This window comes from Pantherophis guttatus, chromosome 4, assembly GCF_059756535.1.
Source record: "Pantherophis guttatus breed Tessera chromosome 4, ASM5975653v1, whole genome shotgun sequence".
Lineage (NCBI taxonomy): Eukaryota > Metazoa > Chordata > Lepidosauria > Squamata > Colubridae > Pantherophis > Pantherophis guttatus.
This window is the reverse complement of record NC_142066.1, coordinates 115094148-115120918: the sequence shown is the minus strand read 5'-3', so window position 1 is coordinate 115120918 and position 26771 is coordinate 115094148. Positions and strand designations below refer to the sequence as shown.

Sequence of the window (26771 nt, the reverse complement as noted above, 5' to 3'; positions counted from 1 at the left end):
ATATGATATGATTTTTAAGGATAATTTTGGTAAAAGGAATGGATTCAATAATGATCAGAATATTGATAGTAAATTAGTTACAGGTGCTATAATAGAGCAATCAAGAAACTTTTGTAAATAATTATGAACAATGGTGAGGGACTAAACAACTATTTTTATTTAAATATGGCTATTGGAGAAATATTAGAATTAATTAACGTCCATATCACTTAAAATGCAACCTTAAGGTTCATTTAATGCAGAGATAAATCTCATAAAGAAAAATTAATAAAACCCATTGTGTTCATTTATGTTTTAGTCATTTAGAAAATGTGCTTAGATTTGCAATCTTAGTACTGGAAATTTGAGCATAAATAAATATAATTACCTAATAAATATAATAGTAAAAATTCAAAAACATATGAAAAAATGACAAAATATTATTTTATAGTACACTCCTATATAAACCAATGAATTGGGGATAATGTAGACAAATATATTTAGTCAGAAGTAATTTAATCTATATTTAATGGGATTTATCCTCAAATCAGCATGTTTAAATAAATTCTTATATCTCATATTAAAATTCTGTAACAAAGAAAGCAAAATATAGCTTATGGAAAAGACACATGAAAACACACAGAATGGTCAACTTTATTATTTACTACACCTTAAATTCCCAATATGATAAAAAATCAAGATGCTTACATAATTTCTATTGAATTTATAAATAGATTTTAAATTATTACATATGATTCATGATTAAATTTGTTTGCAGACAATTGCAAAAATGTTCTAGTACAAGCCAAATTTTAAAAAGATAGTAATTATTAGTGGCTTTTAAAGCTACACAATTGCCAGCATCCATTTCTCATTATTTTCCACAGGGAAAATTATATAAGTATTTTTATGTGGTACTACTTTTTAAATTCTGAAGCCTAATAGGAAGGATTAATACCTCTGATCCTGTTTCTTAATAATTCTTTGCCTGAATAGTGGTTACTTAGTTTCTGTTGCAACAATACGTTGATTGCCATCCTGGGCAGAGGGATGGAGATTTATATAAATTGTCTTGTCATACGTGGAATGCAATGCCAAAGCGGTGAAAATGAACAGTTGCTTTTCTGTGAACTGAAATAGGTTGAGTTGTTTGTAATTTCTTGCATGCTCTTACTCATCTGGAGTCTGCTGAGCTTTTTTTTCCAGCAGACATGCTTAAAGTACATGCTTTAAACCAGGTCTTCCTACTCAGATCTTTGACAACAGCAGTAATGGAATCATTTAAGATAGTACTTGTTCCCACCATGTTTGAATCAGCAATATGGGATATATACAGTAAATGTGCATTGTATTCCACAGAACTGTTAATTAAATTGGGGTTGGTGGCACAGGTAAAGGCCAGCTGCAAAAAAAAAAAAAATCTTAGCAATGAAAATGAAAATGCCTCCAGCTTTAGTAATCATTAAAAAATTCAAACAGCAATTGATATAATACAGGGATATTTTGAAAAGCAATGCACACAGCTGCAATTAAAAAAAACCCCAGTCTTTTATTTATTTTAGACACTAAATTCATTTGGTTGGTTGGTTTGGTCAAATAATGTTTTGGTTTTTCAGTGTGTGTGTGTGTGTGTGTATGAGAGAGGGGGGGGGAGAGAGATGAAATGTTTACTTTGTACAGTGTTTCAAAAATGGAAAAAAACTGCAAATACAAATCAGTTTTTCATAAAAGAATGAACCACAAGATACTGTCTATACTGTGAAGTAAGCAGAGAAGAAACTGTTCTTTCATCAGTGCCTGAAAACAAAACAAATAGGAGTCTGCCAGATGTTAAGCATTCCTCAGCATCAAAAAATACTAATATATTAAACATGCAAAGAGGGTTTCCACGGAATAGCTAATGGCAGCAAGAAATTTGCTCCTTAGGGAATACTAACCTGTAGTCTGTCTTCTTTGTTTTCTGTAATTTTTTCCTTACAAATTCAAGGTGAAAATATGCACAACTTTATATATAACACTTTGCATTATTAGGTGTGGTTGTACAGTCACCAAATTAGACTAGATTTGATATTTTTTTCCAGCTACAGAATCCTTCCCAAGAACCTACATGGTTATTATTATGAATGAGTTATCTAGTTAGATTCACAATCTAAGGCAGGTAGAAATGTAACAATTCAAATCCTAATCAAGGATTTAAGAATTTTTAATTTCTATTTTGTTTAATTATATTAGTTGACTCTTAAGATGATTCATGAAACAAAAAGCCTTCACCCACCCTAGTCTGAAGCTTGGGACAAGAACCAGTAGTTCAGCCTTCGAGGCAGAAGAAAAAGGCATAATAAACATTGATGTATGCTTTATATTATGTAAGACTGAAATAAAAATTAATTGATGAGTTAAGAGAGTAATTCCATTTATTTTTGAAAGATACAGGAAAATTCCAAAAAACATTTTAAAATAATTATTCTTTTAGAATAATTATTTGAACAGATTTGAACAAGGAACATTTCCAATCTGAGTCGACTGTCATCTTTTCAAAATGCTCACAATATTATGACCAAAATTAGTGCTGGCAATCAATAATAAATTAAGGTCAACATTTCATTCCAAATTGATTTCTGACATACTAACAATATCTGATTTTTAAATTGAAGGAGAAAATGGTTTATTGTTGGAATGAGATTTGATGAACAGATCTCTGGGTTCAACAGGCCTTAAAATAAGTAAAGCTAAGATAAACCTAGCAGTTTTGGCAGTTGGAATGGCACTATATTTTAAATAAAGTAGGCTTCATAAAGTAAAAGTAGGCTTCGGGTTAAATGCAGAAACTCAAGTGTTCCATCTTGGGCAACTGTTGTTTTCTCATATTTTTTTGGTAAAACAAAAGCACTTTCTATGCATAATAAATCACAAGAAGTATTATGCATTTTTTTAGGAATAACATGGACAGACGTTTCTTCTCAATATACCAAGTATTATGATCAATCAATATGAATTAAGTGATACCGGTTAATGTATGCTAGTTCTTACATTTCCTACATTTTTGTTCAATTGTTGAATTTGGAAAATATGTTTCATAAGACCATGTAAATATATAATCAGAGATCAGATAATGTTTGGCATGGACATATAAATACCTAGTTGTAGATTCAATTGGTCGCATTTGGGTGGTCCCATGAATTATTTCTGTGATTAAACCCTAAAGGAAACTTGTTTTTTTGATGTATGTAAGCTATAATTATAATCTGCTTTGGTAAAACTTTCTTTACTTTTATCTAGTCCAGTGATGGCTAACCTTTTCCAGACCAAGTGCCCAAAGCGTGTTTGTGCGCGTGCCAGAACCCCCAAAATGCAATGCGTGTGCAGCCCCCATGCATGGACCCTACCCCTGTGCATGCACATGCCCCACCTCCCACGTGCTCCCCAAGTGCGCTCCCCGCATGTGCCCCACCCCACACGCATGTGCAGCAGAAACCCGAAGACCAGCTGGCTGACAGGCGCGCATGCGCAGAGGAGCTGAACTGGGATGATGGCTCGTGTGCCACCTCTGGCATGCTTGCCATAGGTTCGCCATCACAGATCTAGTCTATTTGCATTCCTGAAAATATGTAGGGGTATTTCATAAAAATTTTTTTAATTTTTTTTATATGTTTTATAAAAACATCATTTGCAATGCACACACCAATTTCAACATTAAAAATATTCATACTAAGAATGGAATTGAAATACATATTATAATCCTCAACAAAGCATTTCACTTATGTTTGTTTACAAATTAGCCTACATGTCACCCACACTTTCCTATGCCTTTTCAACTCTAATCTCCTAAATCAGAAGATCTGGAGAATACTATTACAGAATATACTGTAGTATGTGACACTTAACTGCATTTTTTCCCCTCTGTCAATTTAGATATTATAATCCCAAATTATGAGATATTGTTAAACTTCACTTTCCAGCAGTCCCAGCTAGCATGGAAAATTATAAAGAATTTTGGTTTAAGAATATGTAGAGGGATGTAAATTCTCCACTCCTGAATTAAAAGGAATGAGGGGCTCGTAACATAGATGCCTTTTCTGTTGAGGTGCCAGGTCTTTGGAATAATGTCTTCTCCAAAATTTGGTTGACCCCAACTCTTAGTCTTCAAGAAGATTCCAAAAACTTGGTTTTATCTTTACCTTGAAGATCTGTCCTTGTCTGTTTGATTTAGTGATTAAACTACCAGGCTAAAAAAGTGTGAAACTGAGTTCTAGTCCTCCCTTTATCATGAAGGGCAGCTGGGTGATCTTGGGCCAGTCACACTCTCTCAGCCCAATTTACCTCCCAGGGTTGTTGTAGGAAAAATAGGAGGTGATGGTGAGTTTGTTATGCTCGCCGCCTTGAATTATTTGTAAGGAAACATACAAACGAACAAACAAACTTTGAGCCAGGATGACAAGTGAAACCTCAACTTACAACAGTTCATTTAGTGACTGTTCAAAGTTACAACGGCAGAACTGCAGTTGTTTAATTAGTAACATGGTTGTTAAGTGAATCCGGCTTCCCCATTGTCTTTGCTTGTCAGAAGGTCACAAAAGGGGATCACATCCCGGGACACCGCAACCATCATAAATATGAGTTGGTTGCCAAATATCTGAATTTTAATCACATGATCATGGTTATAACTGTGGAAAATGATCATAAATCACTTTTTTCTGTGCCGTTGTAACTTTGAACAGTCACTAAATGAATTATTGTAAGTTGAGGACTACCTGTATTCATTTTGTACATTATTATTCTTGAAACTGGTGGTTTCCAATCTACTTAAAAAATAAATGTCTATGGAGATTCTCAGACATTCAGGTCATGATGGTTGTCCCAAAGGCGCTTTTTGAAAAGGCAACTGGATTTTTTTGGATTTTTTTTTTATTATTTCACATCTCATCCAAGAATCTTCTTTAGCTCTGCTTGAATGAGAAATATTTTTTTATAAATAAAAAACAAACAAACAAGAAAGTCCAGTTGCCTTTTGGGAAAAGCATCTTTGGTATAACCATGACTTGGATGATTGAGAATCTTCACAGACCTTTAAGGATTAGCAATTTCTTAAATTATCTGAATTAGAACATTCAAAGATTGATAAATAAAAGTAAAATAAAAATGGCTGGATTCTGCTATGGGATCATGTGTTCAGACAGGTTATTAATATAGAGACAATAATGCAGAGGATCATATAGCACAATTTATGTGAGTCAAAAAAGAATTTTTAGAAAATGCTGAATAACAAACTGACTTTATTTGAATCTAAGTATTCAGATATAATTATACAAAAGAAAAAAAATGGATTAATTTCCAGACAAAATGAGCTAGGTTTCTCGAATTTTTTTTACAGACTTTTTTTACAAGTCCTTTTTACATTCATGTCCCAAAGGTGCTTTTTTAAAAAGGTAACTGGGTTTTCTTTGTTTTTCCTTGAAGATGTTTTGCTTCTCATCCAAGCAAAACTGCTTGATGAAGCTTCTTGGATGAGAAGTGAAAAGAAAAAAAATAACCCAAGAAAGTCCAGCTGTGTTTTGGAAAAAGCACTTATGGGACTAATCCTTATAGCAAGTAAAGAAAAAAAAATTAGAAGCACACAGGAAAAATATATCTAAGAAAGTAAGAAGGAATTCCCCAACTATCCTACTTAACCTCACCCAACCTCAAAAATGGGGAAGCAGCACATGTATTAGCTATGAAATACCAAACATCAGTTAGAAAATGATTAAGGAAAACTGTAATAAGAAGAATGAAATTCAACAATCATATTGGACATAAAATTGGCTGGTTGACCTCCTGAATAGGTATGCTGCCTATGAATGCTGCCTATATATTAAACAAATATTGCTTTAATATAATACGTTTTACATAATTCAGTAATGATATTTTTATTTTATTATATATTCACCGTTAGTTTCATATTTCACTTTTACCTTCTTCAACTCAAGATAGAGTATACAATATTTCTACCTCACATTTTGCCCACTGCTACAATCCTATGAGGTAATATGTGACTGGCCTGAAGGAGAACTCGAAGTCGCGGTCCCTCATTTTCTAGTCCAGCACCTTAACCATTACACCAATCTGGTGCTTATATTTAATATAGTTTGGTCTTGGCAACTTTAAATCTTTTACTGTACCTGAGATTTGAAATTTTTCAGGTTTCATAATGTGGCAGCTGTATGATAGTTCTGCTTCCTTATAGTTAAAAAAAAAGTGAATTTCTTATGTTAAGGATCTGTTTATTGGAAACATACCCAGGCAAGTTTTTAGAAAATTTAGCAGTTTGTACTTTTAATGGGTTTTAGAAAACAATGAAACATTCATTTCCAACTTGTACACCGTTTGCATCAAATGTGATTAAGTTCTCAAATCTCCATTTTATTTAATCTTTACTGCAACTTCAGACAAAATAGAAGTTATTTCTATTAAGTAGAAATAAGTTAAGTAGATTCCTAAACTGGATGGTCTAATTATTAATATTAAATTAGAAGTACTATACTTTTAAATAGTTATATTACTTCTGTTAACTAATGCTCTATTTTATAATCTCATCTCCTGGCTTTCAATTTATTTCTATTCTATTCCTATCATTAATATAAAGCTGGGAGATGCGTATAAAGCCTTCAAAATCTGTCACAGACTACAACTACTTTGTCACAGAAGAATTTCTGAAGTGTTTAGCATTGTAAGAGATGGGGGTAAGAAATATTCATTTTGCAAGCTTCCAATTATGTTAGTTCAGAGGTTTGAACTCAATATTGTCTGCTTCACTGCTGTTGTGCAGAAAAGCCTAGAATTGAGCTGTGTTTTTTTAAAATAAAAGAAATTCATTTTTATAGTATACAAAAAGGTAGGAGCATTAATTCAACAAGATCTAGAAAACAAGCTGACCAAAGAGAACATCTAACTGGGACTGGGGATACATGTAGGGCAGCTGAACTAATTTTAAGATAAAATCAAAATATATCTTTGGAGCCAACCTCATATTTTCTGAGTGTTGAGAATGGAACAATGTGATGCAAGAGAATATTATATTAAAAAAAAGTAGTGTAATTGTTTTCAAGAGTTGGCTCTAAAAGGGTATATACAGTAAGTTTTTGGAGGCTTGGGTAATTTCTTCAGGTCAACTAAAGAACACTGATTTTTTTAGAAGTGTATCAAAAAGATGTTTAAGGTTTTTACATTTATAATGGTAGTAGATTCCTAAACTGGATGGTCCAATTAATATTAATTATTTATTTTATTTATCTTGTACTTTTAAGCCTGTTCATCAAACAACTGAGCTAATTCTGAGTTAGATTACAAATGTCTTTTATTTACTTCTAAGATGCCCAAGATTCCTATGCTCTATTTGCTTAAGAAAGATTTTTTTAAAACTCTGAATTTCATATAATAGATTGTGCATTTAATTAAAAAACAGTGTTTCCTCTATAAATTCTGAAATTATGATAAATATTCTGAATTAATTGTAATATATAAATGACATATTAAACAGATAATAGAAAAAAGGACAGAAAGGAATTGCAAAATATGTCAATAATGAAATACAGATTTTTACTCAGTTTGTAATATCTGGCAGAAGGTGGCGATCTATACTTACTTTGAACACTACATTATGCAATTCTGTTTAGAATTCTGTATATGAAAAGCAGCGTAGAAGGAGTATGAGCATTAACATGATTTTTACTATTAATGTAATTGCTTTCATATACGAACAATTAGATACCATCTATTTCCAGTTTAAAAAAAAACAACTATATTTCAAGTAGAAAAGTAATGCACATTCCACAAGAACAAGTTATATATACTACTTAGATATGATAATAATACTTACAGGCATCTCTAATATATAGCAACATAGCTAAGAAAATGTAGTCAACTAAATCAAGAGTGATGCTGTCAGCAAATAAAGCATCCCACACAACAAGAAGGTCCTGAAGGAGAAATTCTCGTCCAAATAGCAGTCTTATCCATCTCCTAGAAAGAAATTCCAAGGAACACATAAAAAACTGCACATCACAAATGAAAAATAATTTATAGAGAAATCCAATACATAATAATTTATTAATAAAGGAGAATATTTGTAGCTCAGGGTTGACGTGAAGGGTTCTTGGTGCTCTCTGAGCTTGCTTTTTTTCTTGCAGACATTTCATTACTCAAATTAGGTAACATCATCAGTGCTAGTAAGGAGCGCTGTTTGCTGACAGCTTCGTACTAGCACTGATGATGTTACCTAGTTTGGCTAATGAAACATCTACAAGAAAACAAGCAAGCTCCGAGAGCACCAAGGACCCCTCATAATAATTTATTAGATATCTAGATGGTACTTAATTGGATTTACATGATTGTAGTTGGAGACACATTAATGATTCATTTTTGAACTTTCCGTATGAAAGTAATTCTAAGAATAGGTTCCCCTTCCCCCTGGTATGTAAGCCAATATGTGGTTTAGAAAATGTCAAATCTGCATTAACCAGATTACATATAGAAGTGTATTAAGGTGCATAAAAGCACTATTTTTGAAATGCTATTAAACTGGTAGTTTGTATACCTACCAATCTTACATTCCTGTTGAGCTCAATTATAAAAAGTTGTTACGGAATTGATCAAATTGTTTATGAAATGTGCCTTTCATTTAAAAGGTCTTAAGTAATTGAACCAAATGTTTTAGTCCTATGTCTAATACGTATCCTAAGTAGAGGTAACTAACTTTCAGTTGTATTTTATGCTAATAGCTGAAGCAATTAAAATTCAGAAATATAATAAAATTCTTCATGTAATTTAAACGAACAAGTACAATATATATCTCAAGTGCTACAAATCAGAACTCCTAAAACTTGAAAAGGAAGAGGAAGCACAGAACCTTTGCACAATTTACTGCTAATTGTACTGCACAAGGTGTGGAAGATTTCGTCTTGGTGACTACCATACAGAAATTATTTTTTTTTGTATTACAAACATAATCTTTTTTCACCAAACTTACGATTCACAGATTGTGAGAAATTTGTACTAGAAACAGATAAAGTTAATACACTAAAAGGAACATTTGTGTCTGTGAAATGGGAGAGGGAAACATATTGTGACATAGTAGGATTCATTTTTTAAAAAAATCAGAAATTCCATTTTTTTCTGTATCATTTTACAATGTGGCATTAACTGTGGATACTCAAGTCAGTCTGTTTGGTGCCTTTTTCTTTTGTTTTTAAATTTCTTGAAAATATTAAGCACTGGAATGAAGAGTTATTATTTTTACAGAATTAGAGAGTTAAAGGATTTCTCTGCTTTTGAAATCATAGGGATATCAGCCTTGCAGAGTTGATGGGTATGTGTAATTCACACAATTGAAAGTTATTGTATTCTAACTGCTATCTGTACCTTTTCAATAATATTGTAGTAGTATCCATAAACCAAGGATCCTAACATCTCTAACTGGCTAGACTACAGCATGCTTTCTCTTCCTATAAAACAAAATAGATGCTCTAAAGAATTATGCCGGAATGTTTTTATACTAATTAACACACTTTTACTGTTCTTTCCAATATGTAGATATAATCTAAGTTTCACTTAATGATACCATTGGACAAGGAGTCCCTTTCTTTTGAATGGTTGTATAGTTTAATTATAGTTCTGTCCTGTTAATTCTAGCCTCACATCTGCTACACCTGCAGACTGCTATGCTCAAGACGGCGCACCCTTTTATCACATTTCGTAACACAATAATTTGTATTTACCACACTAACATAGAATTGCAAATCAGTCTAAAATACTGAAGGACTTAAAAAAAAAAAAAAACCAGTAATAGTTATTACTATTTCCTTTCTAAAAAGCATAGTCCTGTGTTTTACACATGATTTCGGTATAATTAAATCTTAATCTCAAAACAATCCATAATTACTAATCACAAATGGTAGTTTAAAAATGACCTTCAAGAGATATATTAATGTTCTAGAATGACTTTAAAAATATTAAATTTAAAATTTTCAAAAGAAATTATTTTTATTAAGGATTACTGAGAATAAATTTAATGAATGCAGCTACAAGTCAGAGATAACTGGATCAATGGTATGACATAAATAAATAAATTACAAAAATGCTTAACATGAAGTATAGCATAGTATAGCCTTTATTGTCATTGTACATCATCTATACAACAAAATTGGTTTAGCCTCTCTGGTGCAATCCATAACAGAAAATACAAAACAACATAAATAGTATAGAGAATAATCCCTATACAAGTAACTGGGAAAAAAAGACTAGTCATACATTTCCGTATGTGCGTGGAGTGATTGTGATTGTGTTTAAGAGTCTGACAGCTTTTGGGTAGAAGTTGTTTTTAAACCTGTTTGTCCAGCTGGCTATGCTTTGATGTCTTCTGCCCGATGGTAGAAGCGAAAAGAGACACTGGCCAGGATGTGAATCATCCCAAGTATCTTCCTTACTCTGATGAAACAGCGAGACCTGATGATGTCATCTAGTGATGTTAGAGGGCAGCCAATGTTTTTTTGTGCTGAATTGATAACTCTCTGTAGTGCCTTCCTGTCTACAGCTGTTAGACCAGCATACCATACTGTTATACAGTATGTGAGGATACTTTCTGTTGTACACCGATAGAAGTAATCATCTGTTGTTCCACCTGATTTATCCGCAGGACTCTAAGGAAATGTTGAGCCTTACTAACCACCATGGACATGTTATTTTTCCAGGTGAGATCTTGACTAATGAGCACTCCCAAGTTAGATGTAAGTTGTTTTTGAACACCATATGGATACCTTCTGGATTTCTTCCCTGTATGCTGATTCGTCCCCTCCAGTTATAAGACCCAACACCATTGTGTCGTCTCCAAACTTTATTATGGTGTTAGATGGATTCGAGGATATGCAGTCATATGTATACAGTGAGTACAGGAAGGGGCTGAGCACGCAGTCCAGAGAGGAGCCTGTGCTGAGCTTCAGGGTGAAAGATGTCAGAGACCCAGCCCTTACTGTTTGTGGACGGTCCGTCAGGAAGTCTTTGACCCAGACACAAATGAGAGGAGGGAAATTCAGGTCAGTCAGCTTTTCAATGAGAATGCCTGGTAAGATGGTATTAAAGGCCAAGCTATAGTGCATAAAAACCATTCTGACATAGTTCCCAGATTTCCCAAGGTGTCTCAATGCAGTATGTAATGCATGTCGATGTCGTCTTCTGTCGACCTGTTGCTTCTATAAGTAAACTGGTGTTGATCAAAATTTAGTGGAACACAGGATCTGAGGTGTTATAGAACCAGTCTCTCAAAGCACTTCATCACTATAGACATCAGTGCAATGGATCTGTAGTCATTCAGGCTGTTTATGGCTGCTTTCTTCAGAACTGGAATGATTTTGGCTGCTTTCAAGCAAGATGTAATTCTAGCCAATTGCAGGGAGATGTTAAAAATCCTTGTCAGGACCCGTTAATTGGTCAGTGCAGGTTTTTACCATTTTTTTACTCCATCTGGACCTGCAGCTTTGTTGGGATTTACGGCCTTCAGCACAGCTCTTACTTGATGTTCATGCAGGGTGAGTGGCTGGAGATTAGAGGCCCTTTGAGCTAGAGCCACAGACAGGTCTCTGAATATTTTCAAACCATGATTTGAGTACTATCACAACGTGATGTTTAAATTTTTAAAAGAGAAACATAATGAAAAATAGTATAAGTACATAATGCTATATAAAATAGTTAAAGAATATGAGACAATTTCCTATTGAAAGAGGACTAAAATTTAAAGATCTATTGTTGCAAGTCAAATATTGACTTGTCTTTAGGTGTTGTACAATAATCCATTAGCCCATTCCCATGTATGAAATATTAAGAATTTGCCTTGTACAATTCATATACTGGTATAGTGCCCTGATTTTCTGTATATTTTAGAAGTAGAAAAATGAAGCATTTTTGATAGTTACAAAACCCAATGAATACTTGTCCTTATAATGCAGATTAAAATGTCGAAATTCAAGCCATGTCAATGACTGCTACAAGTCCCAACTTTTTCTCCAAGACTATTATCACACCTTTTAAAAAAAATTACGCTCAGATATTCTTGTATAATTGTGTAGTTTCTTACTTCACAGAGAAAATGAAAGAATTCAGGAGTAAATAGCTCCTTAAATGGTGTTTTCCAAAATATTATGCTAAGTCAAATCAACTTTATTATAGTCAAAAGTAAACGATATTAACTGTTTACAAAGTCAGTAGCATCTCTTATTAATTAATACAGTCCTATTAAAAAGACACCTTCTATTAACATGCACTCAGGGATTGTGTAGTTCTCATGTTTATCTAAGGTTGCAAGCTATTACATAATTTTTACGCACTATAGGCAACTTGTTTATCCTCATCTGACAAATGTACAAAAAAAATTCATACACCTTGGAAATTTTGCCAGAATTGGATTAATATTGTTGTTTCTGTAAAAAATATAATATAAAAGCATAATAACATATTCCCCTACTGCATTTTCTTCTTATAACTTTCATTCTCTATAAATATGCCTCAGATTGCTTTATCTAAACTGAAAAAAGCTCTCATATTCAAAATGGCATCTTGAAAATTATTGCTTTTCTCTGAAGTTGGTATGGCTTCCTTTAGCTTTCTTTCATTATCTTCTTTTAAAGGACTTTTAAAAATAATAGTTACTGTTAAGAGAAGTAGGGTAAATACAACAAAATAGGGCAAGAATTATATTCTATTTTATCACCTACTGTTAATATTATGGAATCTATCTTGGTTTCATCATTTTTATTCATGAATGCTGAAAGATGTGTTGCTGGAAGAACGCATCAATTCAGATAGTTATACACATGTATTTATAAATTTAATAGACAATAAAATATGACAATGACAGAAATGCTGCCCCTGATCTAATATATACCAACATGAATTTTGCATGTGGGGTACTGATGTTTAAATTACAAGACTACATCTCTCCTTCACACTCCCAATTGAACACATTGCCAAGGAAAGAAAAGGATGGAAATAGCATGCACAGATCATTCTCTATCCAGAGGGAAACCCCATATGCATTAAACGGAATGCCTGAAAAAGGACTCAAATGTGATTAAAAACAAAAGGAACCATGACTAGTAGAGATAGCTTGATAAAGTGGCAAGAAAAGAAAATTGTTTGCATGAATTCATTTCTCTATTTTCTCCCATGTAAGTAACTGTTATTCACTGCAGTGAAGTAATGTGGTAGGGTAAACTGTTAGTGAGCTGTTTAGTGCCAAAAACAACTACCAAAAGTTCTATGGGTAAAATGATGTTGTTCCTTTTCTTTCTATTAAAAATTTAAATTAAAATTTAAAAATTTAATAGATTAAAGAAAGCACATACTAGGTTATCAAAGCTTTCTGCATGACTTAGCGAAAGAATAGAGGCAAATATTTGATTAAAAAAATTTTTTTTAAAAAAAAATTTGATTTATATGCCGCCCTTCTCCGGAGACTCAGGGCGGCTTACAATGCGTTAAGCAATAGCCTTCATTCTTTTGTATATTTTATACAAAGTCAGCTTATTGCCCCCACAAACTGGGTCCTCATTTCACCTACCTTAGAAAGGATGGAAGGCTGAGTCAACCTTGAGCCTTGGAGAGATTCGAACCAGCAGAAATTGCAGGCAGCTGTGTTAATAACAGGGTGCACTAAACCACTGTACTATCAAAACTCCAATTTTAGAACATATTCTAATGATGCACACTTTTCTGGCTTTATGGTCTGCCAATTGGTTGGAATTAAAAGTACCAACTGCCCTTCTATCCTAGTTAGGAATTTGGGAAGTTGTACTTCTAGACTAGCTGGTGAACACCAGGTTGGGGAGGTCTAATTTTAGCTTCAATCAAAGCCTGTTTTCAATTCTAGTAGCTTAGGCCACTTTGTCATGCAGCCTGAAGGATATTGTTCTGGAAATTCTTGATCAAAGAAAAACTAACTTTTTAGAAAACAGAAGCAGAATGGTTTTATTGTTACCACAGTATTTAATGTTAATTAAATTAACTTCTGAAACTAAATTAAGCTGCCTTTCAAAGGCCATAGACAGCAGTCCATTTCTATCCATTAGTTTGGCTAATAATGCCTTCATATATTCATGAAGAAAGTCATTATCATCCATCTTCCAGTTATATTGATCAGTTCAATACCTATTTTTACATGTACCCAGGAAATCCTGGGTGGCTTCTCATTGGCTATAAAATTGTAGAAAGACCCAGTATACATTCAAAACGAATGACAATGGTGATTTAAGCACTCACCTAAGCAAAAAATGCTAAATAGATGCTTTACTTATATCTTTAGTTCAGATGTAGCATATATTTTTTGGCATTCTTGAACTCTTACAGTACTAAAACTAAACTGCTATATTGCATTTGGCAGTGTTAAAAATATGCCTCATATAAGCTTTTTAAATGCAATTTAAAAACTTTAAAACAAAGCTGCATATAAGTTCACTACACTTTAATGTATGATTTATTAATATTGCAACAGTGTTTCGGCATGTAGTTCTTATATTTGCAGCCTGTTAAAGAATGATTGGGTAACGAAATACATCAGAGTCAAGTCCCATAGATTTCAATTAGGATTACTCCAGGGCAAACTAAGTGGGATAGCAGTCATATTCTATTTTACATGTGAATTATAAAATAACAGACATACGTTTTCTAAAATAAACTGCCTACAGCTAGCAGAATTGCATGGTGGGAATTTAGCCACTATGGGTAGAAGACAATGGACTCGTTTAATTATCCACATATTCCTGAAGAAACCCATTTGGTAATAAAAGATTCAGATGAAAAAACAGGGAATTCATTAATTAACTACCATATTTGTTGAAAATGTGCACTAAATAATGCAGCATAGAAATAGTGGTTCTTCTAGATGCTTGTCTGCAGAGTCTGAATGTGTGTGTGAGAGAGACAGAGAGAAAAAAGCAATGCCTATGCAGCTTCTAATTATTCCAATTATCATGGCACACTATGAAAACTTGATTAATAACACTGAAGATATTGTTGTGGCAATTAGCCATATGGTTGTGGGACTTTATTCTGTCACGATTTAGCCATTAGCATCTACTTATGTTCGTCAGAACAGTGCATCCGTGACAAGTTGAAGTTCTGCTCACCTTGTCGATTCCCCCGTGAGCCACACTAGAGAACTGTTTATTCCTGGGAGCCTTTGCCAGAGTAAATTTTTCATGTGGCATCCGGTCTGACTGGGGACAAATGTCAAGTAGCTAATGCAACAACCCATCAAGCCTAGCTCTCTCTACAAAGATACTTGGTAAATTGCTTGTCAAAACAGACTTATTTCAAAAAAGATTTGACCAAGGAAATTAATGTCAAGTGAATTTGAGTGTTAGTAATTTAAACAATATGCACCTTCCATTATTTAGACATGATGAATGTTCTATCATCACTTTGTACAATTGCATGCATTACAGTTACATGTGAAATGTATACTTTACAAGCCCAGGGAGTTTGGGTTCACTGTCAGTTTGGGTCCAGCACAATATGGAAGATGTAATCCTTTTTTAATGGGAGTCCATTACGTTTATCTATCTCCCTCTCACAATGTGTGTTGTGAAGAGAGGGAGGGGGAGGGAGGGAGGGAGGAAGGGAGGGAGAAAAAAAAAGAGACACAGAGAGAGAGAGAGACGGAGAGAGAGAGAGAGAGAGATTGATTTTCAAGTGGTTGGATTCACGACTGACCTACATGAACACTAATAACTCAAGAGAATGCCCCCAATGTCCCCGTTCCATTTTCAAGTACCATATTTTTCAGACTATAAGACACTCTGGACTATAAGATGCACCTAGCTTTTGGGGAGGAAAACAAGAAAAAAAAATCTGCCTCCCAGCAATTTGCCTCCTTGCAGCAAACAGCAAACAACATGGTCAGCTTCAGCATAGCCTGATTTAGCATGAGCAGATGATTGGCCATTGGATCTGCCTCCCGGAATACCGTCTATCAACTGTTCCAGGCTGTGGGGATTGCCACCACCCATCGCCACTGCTGCCTATCGCCACCTCCGCACATCCCATTTTTGGCTGCCGCACATCCTGTTTTCAGCCCTTGCAGGGATAGATGGCAGTGGTGGTGATCCCCGCCACCTGGAACTGGTAAAAAATGGGGCGCGTGGAGGCCGAAAATGTGGAGGCCAAAAATGGGGCACACAGAGGCAGGGATAGGCGGCAGTGGCAATGACAGTGGCGGTCTCCACAGCTGGAACAGCTGAAAGTGGTATTCTGGAAGGCAGATCCAACCACCAATCAGCTGCTCGTGCTATATCAGGCTGTACTGAAACTGACCATGCTGTTTGCTGCAAGGAGACAAATTGCTGGGAGGCAGAGACTGAAGGGTGGGAGACAGTGGGTGGCTGGTTTAGGGTAACATTTCCACTCACTTTGGGGGGGGGGGAAGCATCTTATACACCAAAAAATACGGTACATACTTGAATCTGGATCTCCAAAGGACCAGTCCAGCATGTTAATCGTTGTACCATATCAGTTCGATTTTTAACCAACCTCACTGGATTCTATATATGTCTGCATATATACATTCATCTATTTTATGTAGTTCTCTACCACCATATTCAACAAGGAATATAGAAACCCTAAGATAACTCATGCAGAGCCCACACACTTGTATTATGCATGAACAGCAATTCTTACCCATTAAAAAGAGGGTTGTTACATTTTGTACAATTACAGATTCCAAGTATTATTCACAGGCAGTCCATTATAGCACACTGCAATAACCTACCCTGGGAATAATAAGAGCATGGGAAACTCTTGCAAGGGCAACAGTTCTGCTCCAGAAAGGGTTGCAGCTGGTACACCAACTAAAGCTGAAGAAAGTCACCCTAGATACAGGCTCCAATATTGCCCAATAGTGCCCAACACTAGCCATAACTCATTATAGAGTCATAGTTCTGGTCTTTTGGGAAGAGTGCTACTCCAGCTCTAGAACCAAGATATCAATAGCACTTGACTTCTATACCGCTTCACAGCCATCTCTCTAAGCAGTTTACAGAGTCAGCCTCTTGCCCCCAACAATCTGGATCCTCATTTTACTGACCTCAGTAGGATGGAAGGCTGAGTCAACCTTGAGCCGATGAGACTCAAACTGCCAAACTGCTGGCAGACGGCAGTCAGCAGAGATAGCCTGCAGTACTGCATTCTAACCACTGCACCACCAAAAGAACAACAGTTTTTTTGGAATTCAATCTGTTTCTTACAGCTTCCCATTGGCAGTTGACTTCTCCCAATGAGTTCAAATAAACTGGAATAGTTGAAGAAAGAAAGAAGGATCCTACAGTGGTCCCACCACCAACTCTACCTGCTTATTTAAAAAAGGGAACTCTTATTCTAAATCCTTTGAGGAATCAATGGAAGTAAATGAATTGAGATCGAAGTGAGTATATTCTCTCAATCCAAGAGCTGATACAAGTCACCCAAAGGGGCAACTACCGTATTTTTCAAACTATAAGACACACTTTTTTGTCTCGTAAAAGGGGATGAAAATGTCTGTGCCTCTTATAGACTGAATATTGCCAAAGCCCCGCCCACCCACCAGCTGGTTTTTTTGCCTCCACATGCCCCATTTTCGGCCCTTTTTTTGCCCTTTTTCAGGCTTTTCAGCCCATTTTTGGGGGCTTTTTTGGCCCGTTTTCAAGGCTTTTTTGGCCAATTTTTTTCAGAAAAAATTGCCTGAAAAAACCCTCAAAAACGGGCCAAAAAAGCCTCGAAAACAGGCTGAAAAAAGCATCAAAAGCGGACTGAAAAAAGCCTAGAAAATGGGCTGAAAAGGGAGCCAAAAAAAGCCCAGAAAACGGGCAGAAAAAAGCCTTGAAAATGCCCCCCCCAAAAAGGCTGGAAAAGCCCCCCCAAAAAAGGCCCGAAAATGGGGCATGCAGTGGCCAAAATTTTTTATTATTATTATTTCCTCTTCTAAATTTAGGTGCATCTTATAGTCCGATAAATACAGTAATCTGTTTTCTGTCCCATATCCAGGCCACAATCCAGACTGAAAAGGATGTGGAAAATTGGCTTCCTCTAAAGCACCCTGAAAATCCCAACAGTCTTTTAATAATCTTTTTCAGAATGGGAAAGCTGCATACTAGATGATAGTGATCTAATACAGCTGCATCCATGGAATCCCTTTTCAGAAAAAGATAGCTCACTGCCTCTTTTAAGGCTTACAGTACCACATCCTCTCCTAGAGAGGCAATGACTTTCTCCCTGATTGTAGATGACCCGATTGAGCCTGAGGGAGGGGCCAAGTGCATTATCAGTCTTGAGCCCCTTCATGCCCACAAGAAATCTAAGTTCAGCCCACTTTGAATTCTGTTGACTTTTATCTACCACCAATATGCTTTGACCGTTACTAATGCAGATTCTTGTAGAGAGTGTTAGCAAATAATAAACCTGTATTCATTTGATCCACCTTACTTCCTGATTTCTTGCACCTGAAAGTGATCCATTGAATCTTATGTTAACCCTTCTCTCAAAGGAGCCAAGTAGGGCAAGGGTCCAGTTCACATGGAACGTTGCTCATAATGCACTCTATTCATATTTTTGAGATTAATTAAATTATATTGCAAAACTCTACTTCTGTTATCATCATATATTTTGTCAACTGGGATTCTGGACAAATTTGATTATTTCCAAAACTCACTCTACAAAATGAAAGAAATCACTCTAAAGGCTGGGATACAGTCCAACATTAATAAGGGTGAAGTTACCACAGTGTAAGTTCAAACATGAAATCAGGTTTACATCTATCTTCCCCTGTTGATGGTCTAAGGCAGGGTGTCAAACTGGCGGCCAGTGGGCCGATGTGTCACATGCAAGGCACGCCCACCCCAGCTCCGCAAATGGGAAAAACGTCGCAAAACATCACATGACGGCAACGTAACGCCATGAGTTTGACAGCCATCATCTCTAAGGTATCTCTCCACTGTCTTCCAGAGTTCCTGATTACTCAAGGATAGATTCTTATCTAGACAAGTATTTGTGAGGCTGGCAAATTCAGGAACAAGAACCACTTGGATTTTGCCAAATATTGGTACTGATAATAAAGTAATGTAATAGCACTGTGAAGGTTAGCTAAAGTAATTTTCAATATCAACTTACACCTAGCATAATTTGGATAGAGTTACACCGACTTTCTTTCTTATGCTTCCCTCTCCATTGGGCTAATATGTCTTTATTTCAACAGTACTCTTTTATCATCCACGTTCTGAGGGTCCTGTTATATATACATTTAATCCCAAATATTTAATAAAATTATCATCTAATCAAGTCAATTAAAATTATAAATATTGATAATCTCTGGAGTTTGCTTGTAGTCATGGATTCAGACTGTAAACTCCAGCAGTGATAGTAAAATTACAATATGTAGCTCAAGGTAATTTGTTAGATTCAAACCACACTTTTTATTTTAAGACTTTTAGCTATCATAATGATTTGTCTTCTACTGTTGTCTCCCACTGCAACAATCTGATGAAATAGATTGTATTAGAGGGTGACTGATCCAGTGAGCTGAAGTCCCAAATAATTTTTTTCAAAAGGCAACTGGACTTTGTTTTTCCTTTCGAAGACATTTCGATTCTCTGACCAACCAGAACTGAAGAAGCTTCTTGGATGAGAAGGAAAATGTCTTCAAGGAAAAATAAAGTTCAGTTGCCTTTTGAAAAAGCACCTTTGGGACAACCATGACCTGGATGACTGAGAATCTCCGTAGACAATGAGCTGAAGGTGGACAAATTATAGTAGTTTTCCCTAGTGCCAGTGTAACATCTTAATCTAGCACTCTAACTGAAATGTGCTAACCTTTCCCAAACAGCAGCCAAAGGGTTAAATCAGAATCAGTTATTAGAACTACTTTCCAAAAAGGAAGGGTAGACAAGATAGAAGTCCCATGAAGAAGAATGCAGCACTTAAAACTGTTAATCATAATTCTTTAAATCTCTATGATATTTATATCTTTAGCACTGAAGAATTTTAACTTGACACGACTGTGGCATTTTTAAAAAGTAGCACTAAAATACACTTAGAATTGAATAATGTTAGTAGCATAGTATCTGGGCTGTATTTGGAGATCTTATATGGAATGGCAAAGATGTATGGCAATAAATATTTTTGCATTTGGTATAATAGAATTCTGCCTAGATTTCTGGGCTTTCTTTAAGTATACCTTTTGTATTAAATATCCACTAGTCATTAAAGTGGTTATATCTTAGTCAAAATTCGGTCATTTGTTCTGATCTTAGATACTTTCAATCTGCTGCATATCATAATTCTTTTCCAGTATGTTTGGAAGCATCATGAGTATTGAAAAATGTGGTGCCAAATGACCCAAATACATATTAAAATGCCCCCACTGGCTTTTAAATAAATACATTTTAAAAAGAAGATAGATATTCTAGTAGAATAAACAAATATAGCCAATATGAACTGTAGCATGTAGTTAAAATGACTGGTACAAACTCCTGATTGAATAAGAAAGTTAGTGGAAACCAAATTGCTGATGTTATAGGTGTCTCACTTGAAAGTATACCATCTATTTTTTAAAGCGTTTTTTAGAAGAGATGCTGGAAGGCAGCATTGCAACATTTTTACAACTATGTGCTTTTCACAGTAGCTGTAATCAAAATTAATGTTGCAATATAGAGTATGTGTGCATATATACATAAATGACCTTTTCATATAAGGTTTCTTATGGATTATACCTGTTGTATTTCAGATTTAAGAATGCTTGGCAACTGATTTATATTTATGATAGTTGTACTTTCCCAGGGTCATGTGATCAGCTTTTGTTACCTTCCCACAAGCAAAGTTAATGGGGAAGCTTGATTTACTTTACAACTAAGTTATTAAGTTAAGAATTGAAGTGATTCACTTAATAACTGTGGCAAGGGTCATAAAATGGGGAAAACTCACTTAACAAATGTCTCAGGAACAGAACTTTTGGGCTCAATTGTGGTTATAAGTTCAGGACTTCCTGTATAGGAAACCATCTGGTTATTTAGGGTGCACTACCATTAATATGTTGATTATATCTAGCTCTATTTAGCCAATCATGGACTGGTTGCAAGTGCAGTAAAATCCTATCACAGTGTCTGGAAGCTGATAGAGTTTGAATGGTACAAAACATGCTTAGCAAAGCCGAATTACAGTCTATTCATTATTAGTATCCTGCCAGTTCCAGGGAGACTTGGCACTTCCCTTGAAAGAATAAATTTGTGACTTGGGATTTTCTCCTGTACCTTGCAGCTATTACCAGATGGAGAGATGGAGGCTATGGCCAGTACAGACTCTGAAGAATTGAGGATTGTGGGTAGGATAGCCTTTGCCCAGCTCAGCTTAAGAGTTATGGCTCTTTCTGGAGCAGAAGGATGTGCCTATAATAACTCATTCTTATTCCTACAGAGAGATTCTGCAAAGCACTCTACATAGGGCTGCATTTGAAGGCCACTTGAGCAGATTACATTTTGACTTGTTCTAGTCACTATCTTCACATTATGCCTATTTTGTGGCCCTTTACAGGGAAATATTTGCTTATACACACGTATATACTGTATTTGCAATTTATTGTTAGCAAATAACATAATCCTCAAGAAAGCTATTTTTTCCTATAGAAAATCTTTCTAGATTTATGCTGAAAGCAAAGTTGGCCCACCCACATGTGCAATTCATTTCGTTTTTGTGAGGAATACTGGATGAGACTGATAAGCACTTCTTTTGAGTAATAGCATTATGAAATAGCTTCCTCTTAGTAACCAAATTGTCCTCCACTGTTTTTCCCACTAGATTATTTGCAAACCAAATTCCAGTGGGTGTATGGTGAGAGATAGAATGCCTTATTTGATTGACCTACTGATGTTCATGGTTTTATAATTTTGTCTTTGCTTTACCATCAATGTTTTATTTTAAAACCTTGTTTTGCTCTTAACTCAAATCATGATTAGACCAGTGGTGGGTTCCCCCTGGTTCAGCCGAGCTGGTAGTGGTGACGATATGATGTCACCGAACTGGTTCTGTCCCCTCGCCCCCCCCACGTTATTCTTACCTTTTATTTGGCTCCACCCCCAATCTATTGCTGCCTCCTGAGTCCCAGCTGATGGCTAGAGGAAAAAAAAACTTTAAACTCTTGTCACGGGCTTCAAAGGGCCGCCCTACAGCTGATCAGTGTTAAAAGAAAACAAATGAGTAGACCGGTGCCTGCAAAAATAAATGAGTAGACTGGTGCCTGCAAAAATACATGAGTAGACTGGTGCCTGCAAAAATAAATGGGTAGATCAGTGCCTGCAAAAATAAATGGGTAGATCAGTACAGCTCTGCAAGCAGTTAAAAGCCTGGTAGACCAGTACCTCTGCTAAATCCTAAAGAATTGTCACATGACCATAAAGCCACGCCCACAAAACCAGTAGTAAAAATTTTTAGAACCCACTCCTGGATTAGACAGTGGATCAGGTCCCCTTTTTTGGAACATCAAATTCTTTCATTTTCAGAATTATTGCATAAGCATTTGATAGAATAAAAAGTGTGTGTATGTGTGTATGTATGTATGTATGTGTATAATATTGAATTAAATCTGTAAAATTTTTATTTAAAAAAAAAAATAAGTTATAACTAAGACAATTTGTGCTTTAAAAATAAAAGGATATAACTTACAATAACTAAACAAGGCTATATACAACTTGTTATCAAAGATTAATAATAACTAAAACAATGACTAAGTAGCTTATAGCATACAGTACTTCTTACTTCTTACAATGGATCCCTTGAAGCTATTAACCAGTTGACAGGATGACTGCTTCTCTGAGTATTTCTCACATGTATAAGTTAAGAGTGGCATTCTTATGTGCTGAAAAACATAAGGTTGCCAAGAATAGAAAGAAGATGCTAGACTAGATTGGTTTTTGTATATTCCTTGAATGCTTGAAAATAAGATATCTAGCCCTAAGTGTCTCTTCGGACATTTAAAAAAGGTGCTTTGAAACATGAGTGAGTTCTTGAGAAGCATCTCTTTTATTATGGTTGGTCATACAATCAACCAGATATTTAGCCTGGATTTGGCATTTTTATTCAACTGTTGAGTCCTTTCCAGATTTCTGATGGCGTTAAAGTTATTGTTTCAGAATGTAAACTGTTCCAAGTAAAGTAGCATTGTGCAAATGGTGATTTTGTCAATGTCCATGGTGTTCAAACAGTGCTCCAGTTGTTTTGGGATTCCATCTATGAAACACCTATCAGAGTTGGAAGGGGCTTTGGAAGTCTTCTAGTCCAACCCTATATCACTTCAGACGGTTGTCAAACTCTTCTTAAAATCCTCCAGTGAAGGAGCATCATAAGGCAAGCTGTTCCACTGATCAATTGTTCTAATTGTCAGAAAATTTCTCCTTAGTTCTAGGTTACTTCTCTTCTTGATTATTTACCATCCCTTGCTTCTTCTCCTGACTTCAGGTGCTTTGAAGAATAGGCTGATCCCCTTTTCTTTGTGGCTGGCCCTTAGGTATTGGAACACTGCTATTGGAACCCCTAGTCCCTATTTTCATTAAACTAGACATACCCAATTCATGCAACTGTTCCTTATATGTTTTAATTATCCCTTAATTATCTTTGTTGGTCTTCTCTGACCTCTTGCTAGAGTCTCACGTCTTTTTTATACCATAGAGTCCAAAGCTAGACACAATATTCCAAGTGTGGTCTTACCAAGGCATTATAAAGTGATACTACCACTTCACATGATCTTGATTCTATTCCTCTGTTCATGCAGCGTGGGACTGCATTAGCTTTTTTTGGTGGCTGCAGCACTTTGCTGGCTCATATTTAAGTGGCTATCCACTAGAGGTCCAAAATCTCTCTCACTGTTATTGCTATTGAGCCAGGTACCCTACCTCCTATTCTATATTTGTGCATTTAGTTTTCTTGCCTAAGTGTATAACCTTGCATTTGTCACCACTGAATTTCATTTTGTTAGATAGGGGCTTGTGTTCAAGTCTGTTGAGGGTCAGGATTCCAAGTAATGACCCCAGTTCAAAACAGAACTCTGGCAGATTCTCAAAGAATAGTTTTTATTTAGGAGACATCATCTTGGCATTAACTAGTAGAAAGCCAACTCTGAATTTTCCCAGGCTTTCCACCTCAATAAAACTGAGTTTACTTTTCCCCAAAACAATAAATCACATTGTCCAATCCGGGCACTGGTTGGTCATCTAGCAACTCCTTCCTCCACTTCCAGACAATCAGCAGTTGGAATGTCCTTGACCAGGAGTGAACTAGTTTGTTTTAGTTACAAACTCTGTCCCCCTTTGTTTCCAAACTTTGTCAGGCCCGAAGCCATGTGAAAGAATCCCTAATAGAAAACTACAGAAAAGGAAAAAGGAAAAGAAAAATCACACAGCCAGAACAGCTTTGGGGTTGTCAGGCTGCCCCCCCTCATCGGAAGGAACCCTCCTGCAAAGAGAGACAGAGTACAATGGAGTTAGTTGAACATTATTCCTAACCCCCTCTCCCTCCCCCAGGAGGACCCTTCGGTTTTTAGGGGTACTTGTCCTGGAATTACTTTACAAGTCTATCTGCATTCACTTTCCAACTGTTCACCCAAGTGGCCTCCGAAATGGGGTATCCCTTCCAGTGCACCAAATACTTCAACTAAACCCAATATACCCTCGAGTCCAAGATCTTCTTTACCTCGTAATGTGTTTGAGCCATGATTACAAGTGGCTTGGGTGGTGCCCGGTCTACTGGTCAGACTTGGGAACTCACTGCTGGCTTTAATAGGTTACTGAAAACCAGATAACTTTCCCTAGCAACCTGGGGAGTTTGAGTTGTACTGTGACTGGTTGATTACTTTCACTATAGGAAATGGCCCTACAAACTTTGGACCAAGTTTCTTCTAAGATAGATTTAACTTTAAGTACTTTGTGGATAAGTAAATCCTATCCCTCACCTTATATTATGTTTGGAGAGACCAGCGCTTGTCAGCCTGCTCTTTATGGGTTTTTGCCGCCTCCCTTAGAGCTTGCTTGGTATTTTCCCACAATTTTTTAACGATTTCATCCATTCCAACAGTGACATGGAAGAGGGTGGCTCCCTGGGGAGCTCAGGCATGGGGACAAACTTCATGCCACTGGTGACTTGGAAAGGAGTCAGGCTGGTACTACTGTGTACTGCATTGTTGTATGCTACCTCAGTGAACGGTAGCAACTCTGTTTGCTGATAGTTGACATAGCACCTCACTGCTCCACCATGGTGTTTGCACGTTCTGTGGCCCTTTTAGTGCTTGGATGAAACGCGAAACTAAGTCCCTGCGAGGACCCAATGGACCTCATGAACTCCCTCCAGAACTTAGCAGTGAATTGGATTATCGAAGCGTGAATCAGCCTTGTTCCCCCCCTGGGGAAACTGTAATTAATTAGAGGTGAATGGATCTTGTTTTCCATGCTGTATACTTTCAAAGAAAGAAAACCTGAATGTATTCTAAGAAACATTTTATTATAAAAGTAAAAAACTAGCTAACTACATTTTACCGGCAGTTATCTCAGAGACGAAAAAAGGAAGTATATATCAGGAAGTAAGAAAAGAAAGAATGTAGACATGTGCAGTAGTCCAATGTCTCACAAGACCAGTCTTATCTCTGTTACTCCAGAGACTGATAAGGTTCCCCGGCAGCCTACTGTAAATCTCAGAATGGATGCTCGGCTGACAAATACTTTATGCAGTGACATGGACCCCCCTATTGGAGACGATTCTGTAGGGAACTCCATGCAACCTATACATATGCTTTATAAACAGGTTACCCAGCTTCCATGCTGACGGGGGATCTGAGCAAGCTATAAAATGGGCTTGTTTTGAAAACAAATCTATGACGGTCTAAATGACCATAGTCCCCCCACTCTCGAGGAGCTCAACAATGAAATCCATGGCTATTTCTTCCCAGGGACACCTGCTGGAGCAACCAGGGGGGTTTTCCTGGCCTCTTCTTCATGGCTGTGCATGTGGCACAACTCTTGACATAGTCCTCAATGTCTTCTTCATCTTCGGTCACCAAAACTGCCTTCTGGCCAGATGCAGGGTTTTCAAACAGCCAAAGTGCCCTGCCTGCTTGGAATCATGACTCTTTTGGAGGACTTGGAGTCGCAAGCTGCTGGGCACATACAACTTAGAGTCTTTCCAGGCTAATCCACTTTGAGGGTTAGTATTCCTGGGTTACTTTTGTACCACGGGTCAGCTGGCAGTTCATCTTTCAGTCATCCCCTCATCCACGGTTCTCTTTTGCGTAGCCTGTCCTGATTATGGCTTGCAAGGCGGATTGGAGGGGGGGATCTTAGCGTGAACCACCTCTTCACGTTTACTATGGTACTGTGGTTTGTGCAACAAAGCATGCACTAGGAGGTTTTTCCCCCCAGGGATGTACTTCAGCTTAAACTTGAACTGTTTGAAGTATTGCGCCCAGCGGATCTGCTATGGGGAGAGCTTTCGGGGGGGGGGATTGTGGTCAGTCCATACCTCAAAAGGCACACTACTACCCTCAAGAAAGTGCCTCCAGGTCAGCAGGGACCTGGATCGCATAGGCCTCTTTTTCCCACCTTGCCCACCTCTGATCAATCTCAGTCAGTTTTTTGGAAGTGTAAGCGCAGGATTGTAAATTACCCTCTATATTCCTCTGAGGGAGGACTTCTGCGAGGGCCACATCACTGGTGTCAGCTTGGATTACGAAGGGCAGTTCTGGATCAGAGTGCCTTAGGATTGGCTCC

General features: G+C 36.5%; 1 protein-coding gene across 7 annotated transcripts in view; it reads right to left on the bottom strand.

Moving 5' to 3' along the window:
• Positions 1 to 26771, bottom strand: part of TBC1D5 (TBC1 domain family member 5) — a 476616-nt gene that overhangs the window by 122746 nt on the left and 327099 nt on the right. For all 7 annotated transcript variants that reach the window (XR_015733979.1, XM_087892584.1, XM_034402458.3 and 4 more), the window contains one exon: positions 7835 to 7977. Coding sequence is in view for 6 of the 7 variants with exons in the window: in XM_087892584.1 (XP_087748710.1) it covers positions 7835 to 7977 (143 nt within the window). In the remaining variant the exon portion in view is untranslated. The remainder of the gene's footprint in view (positions 1 to 7834; positions 7978 to 26771) is intronic.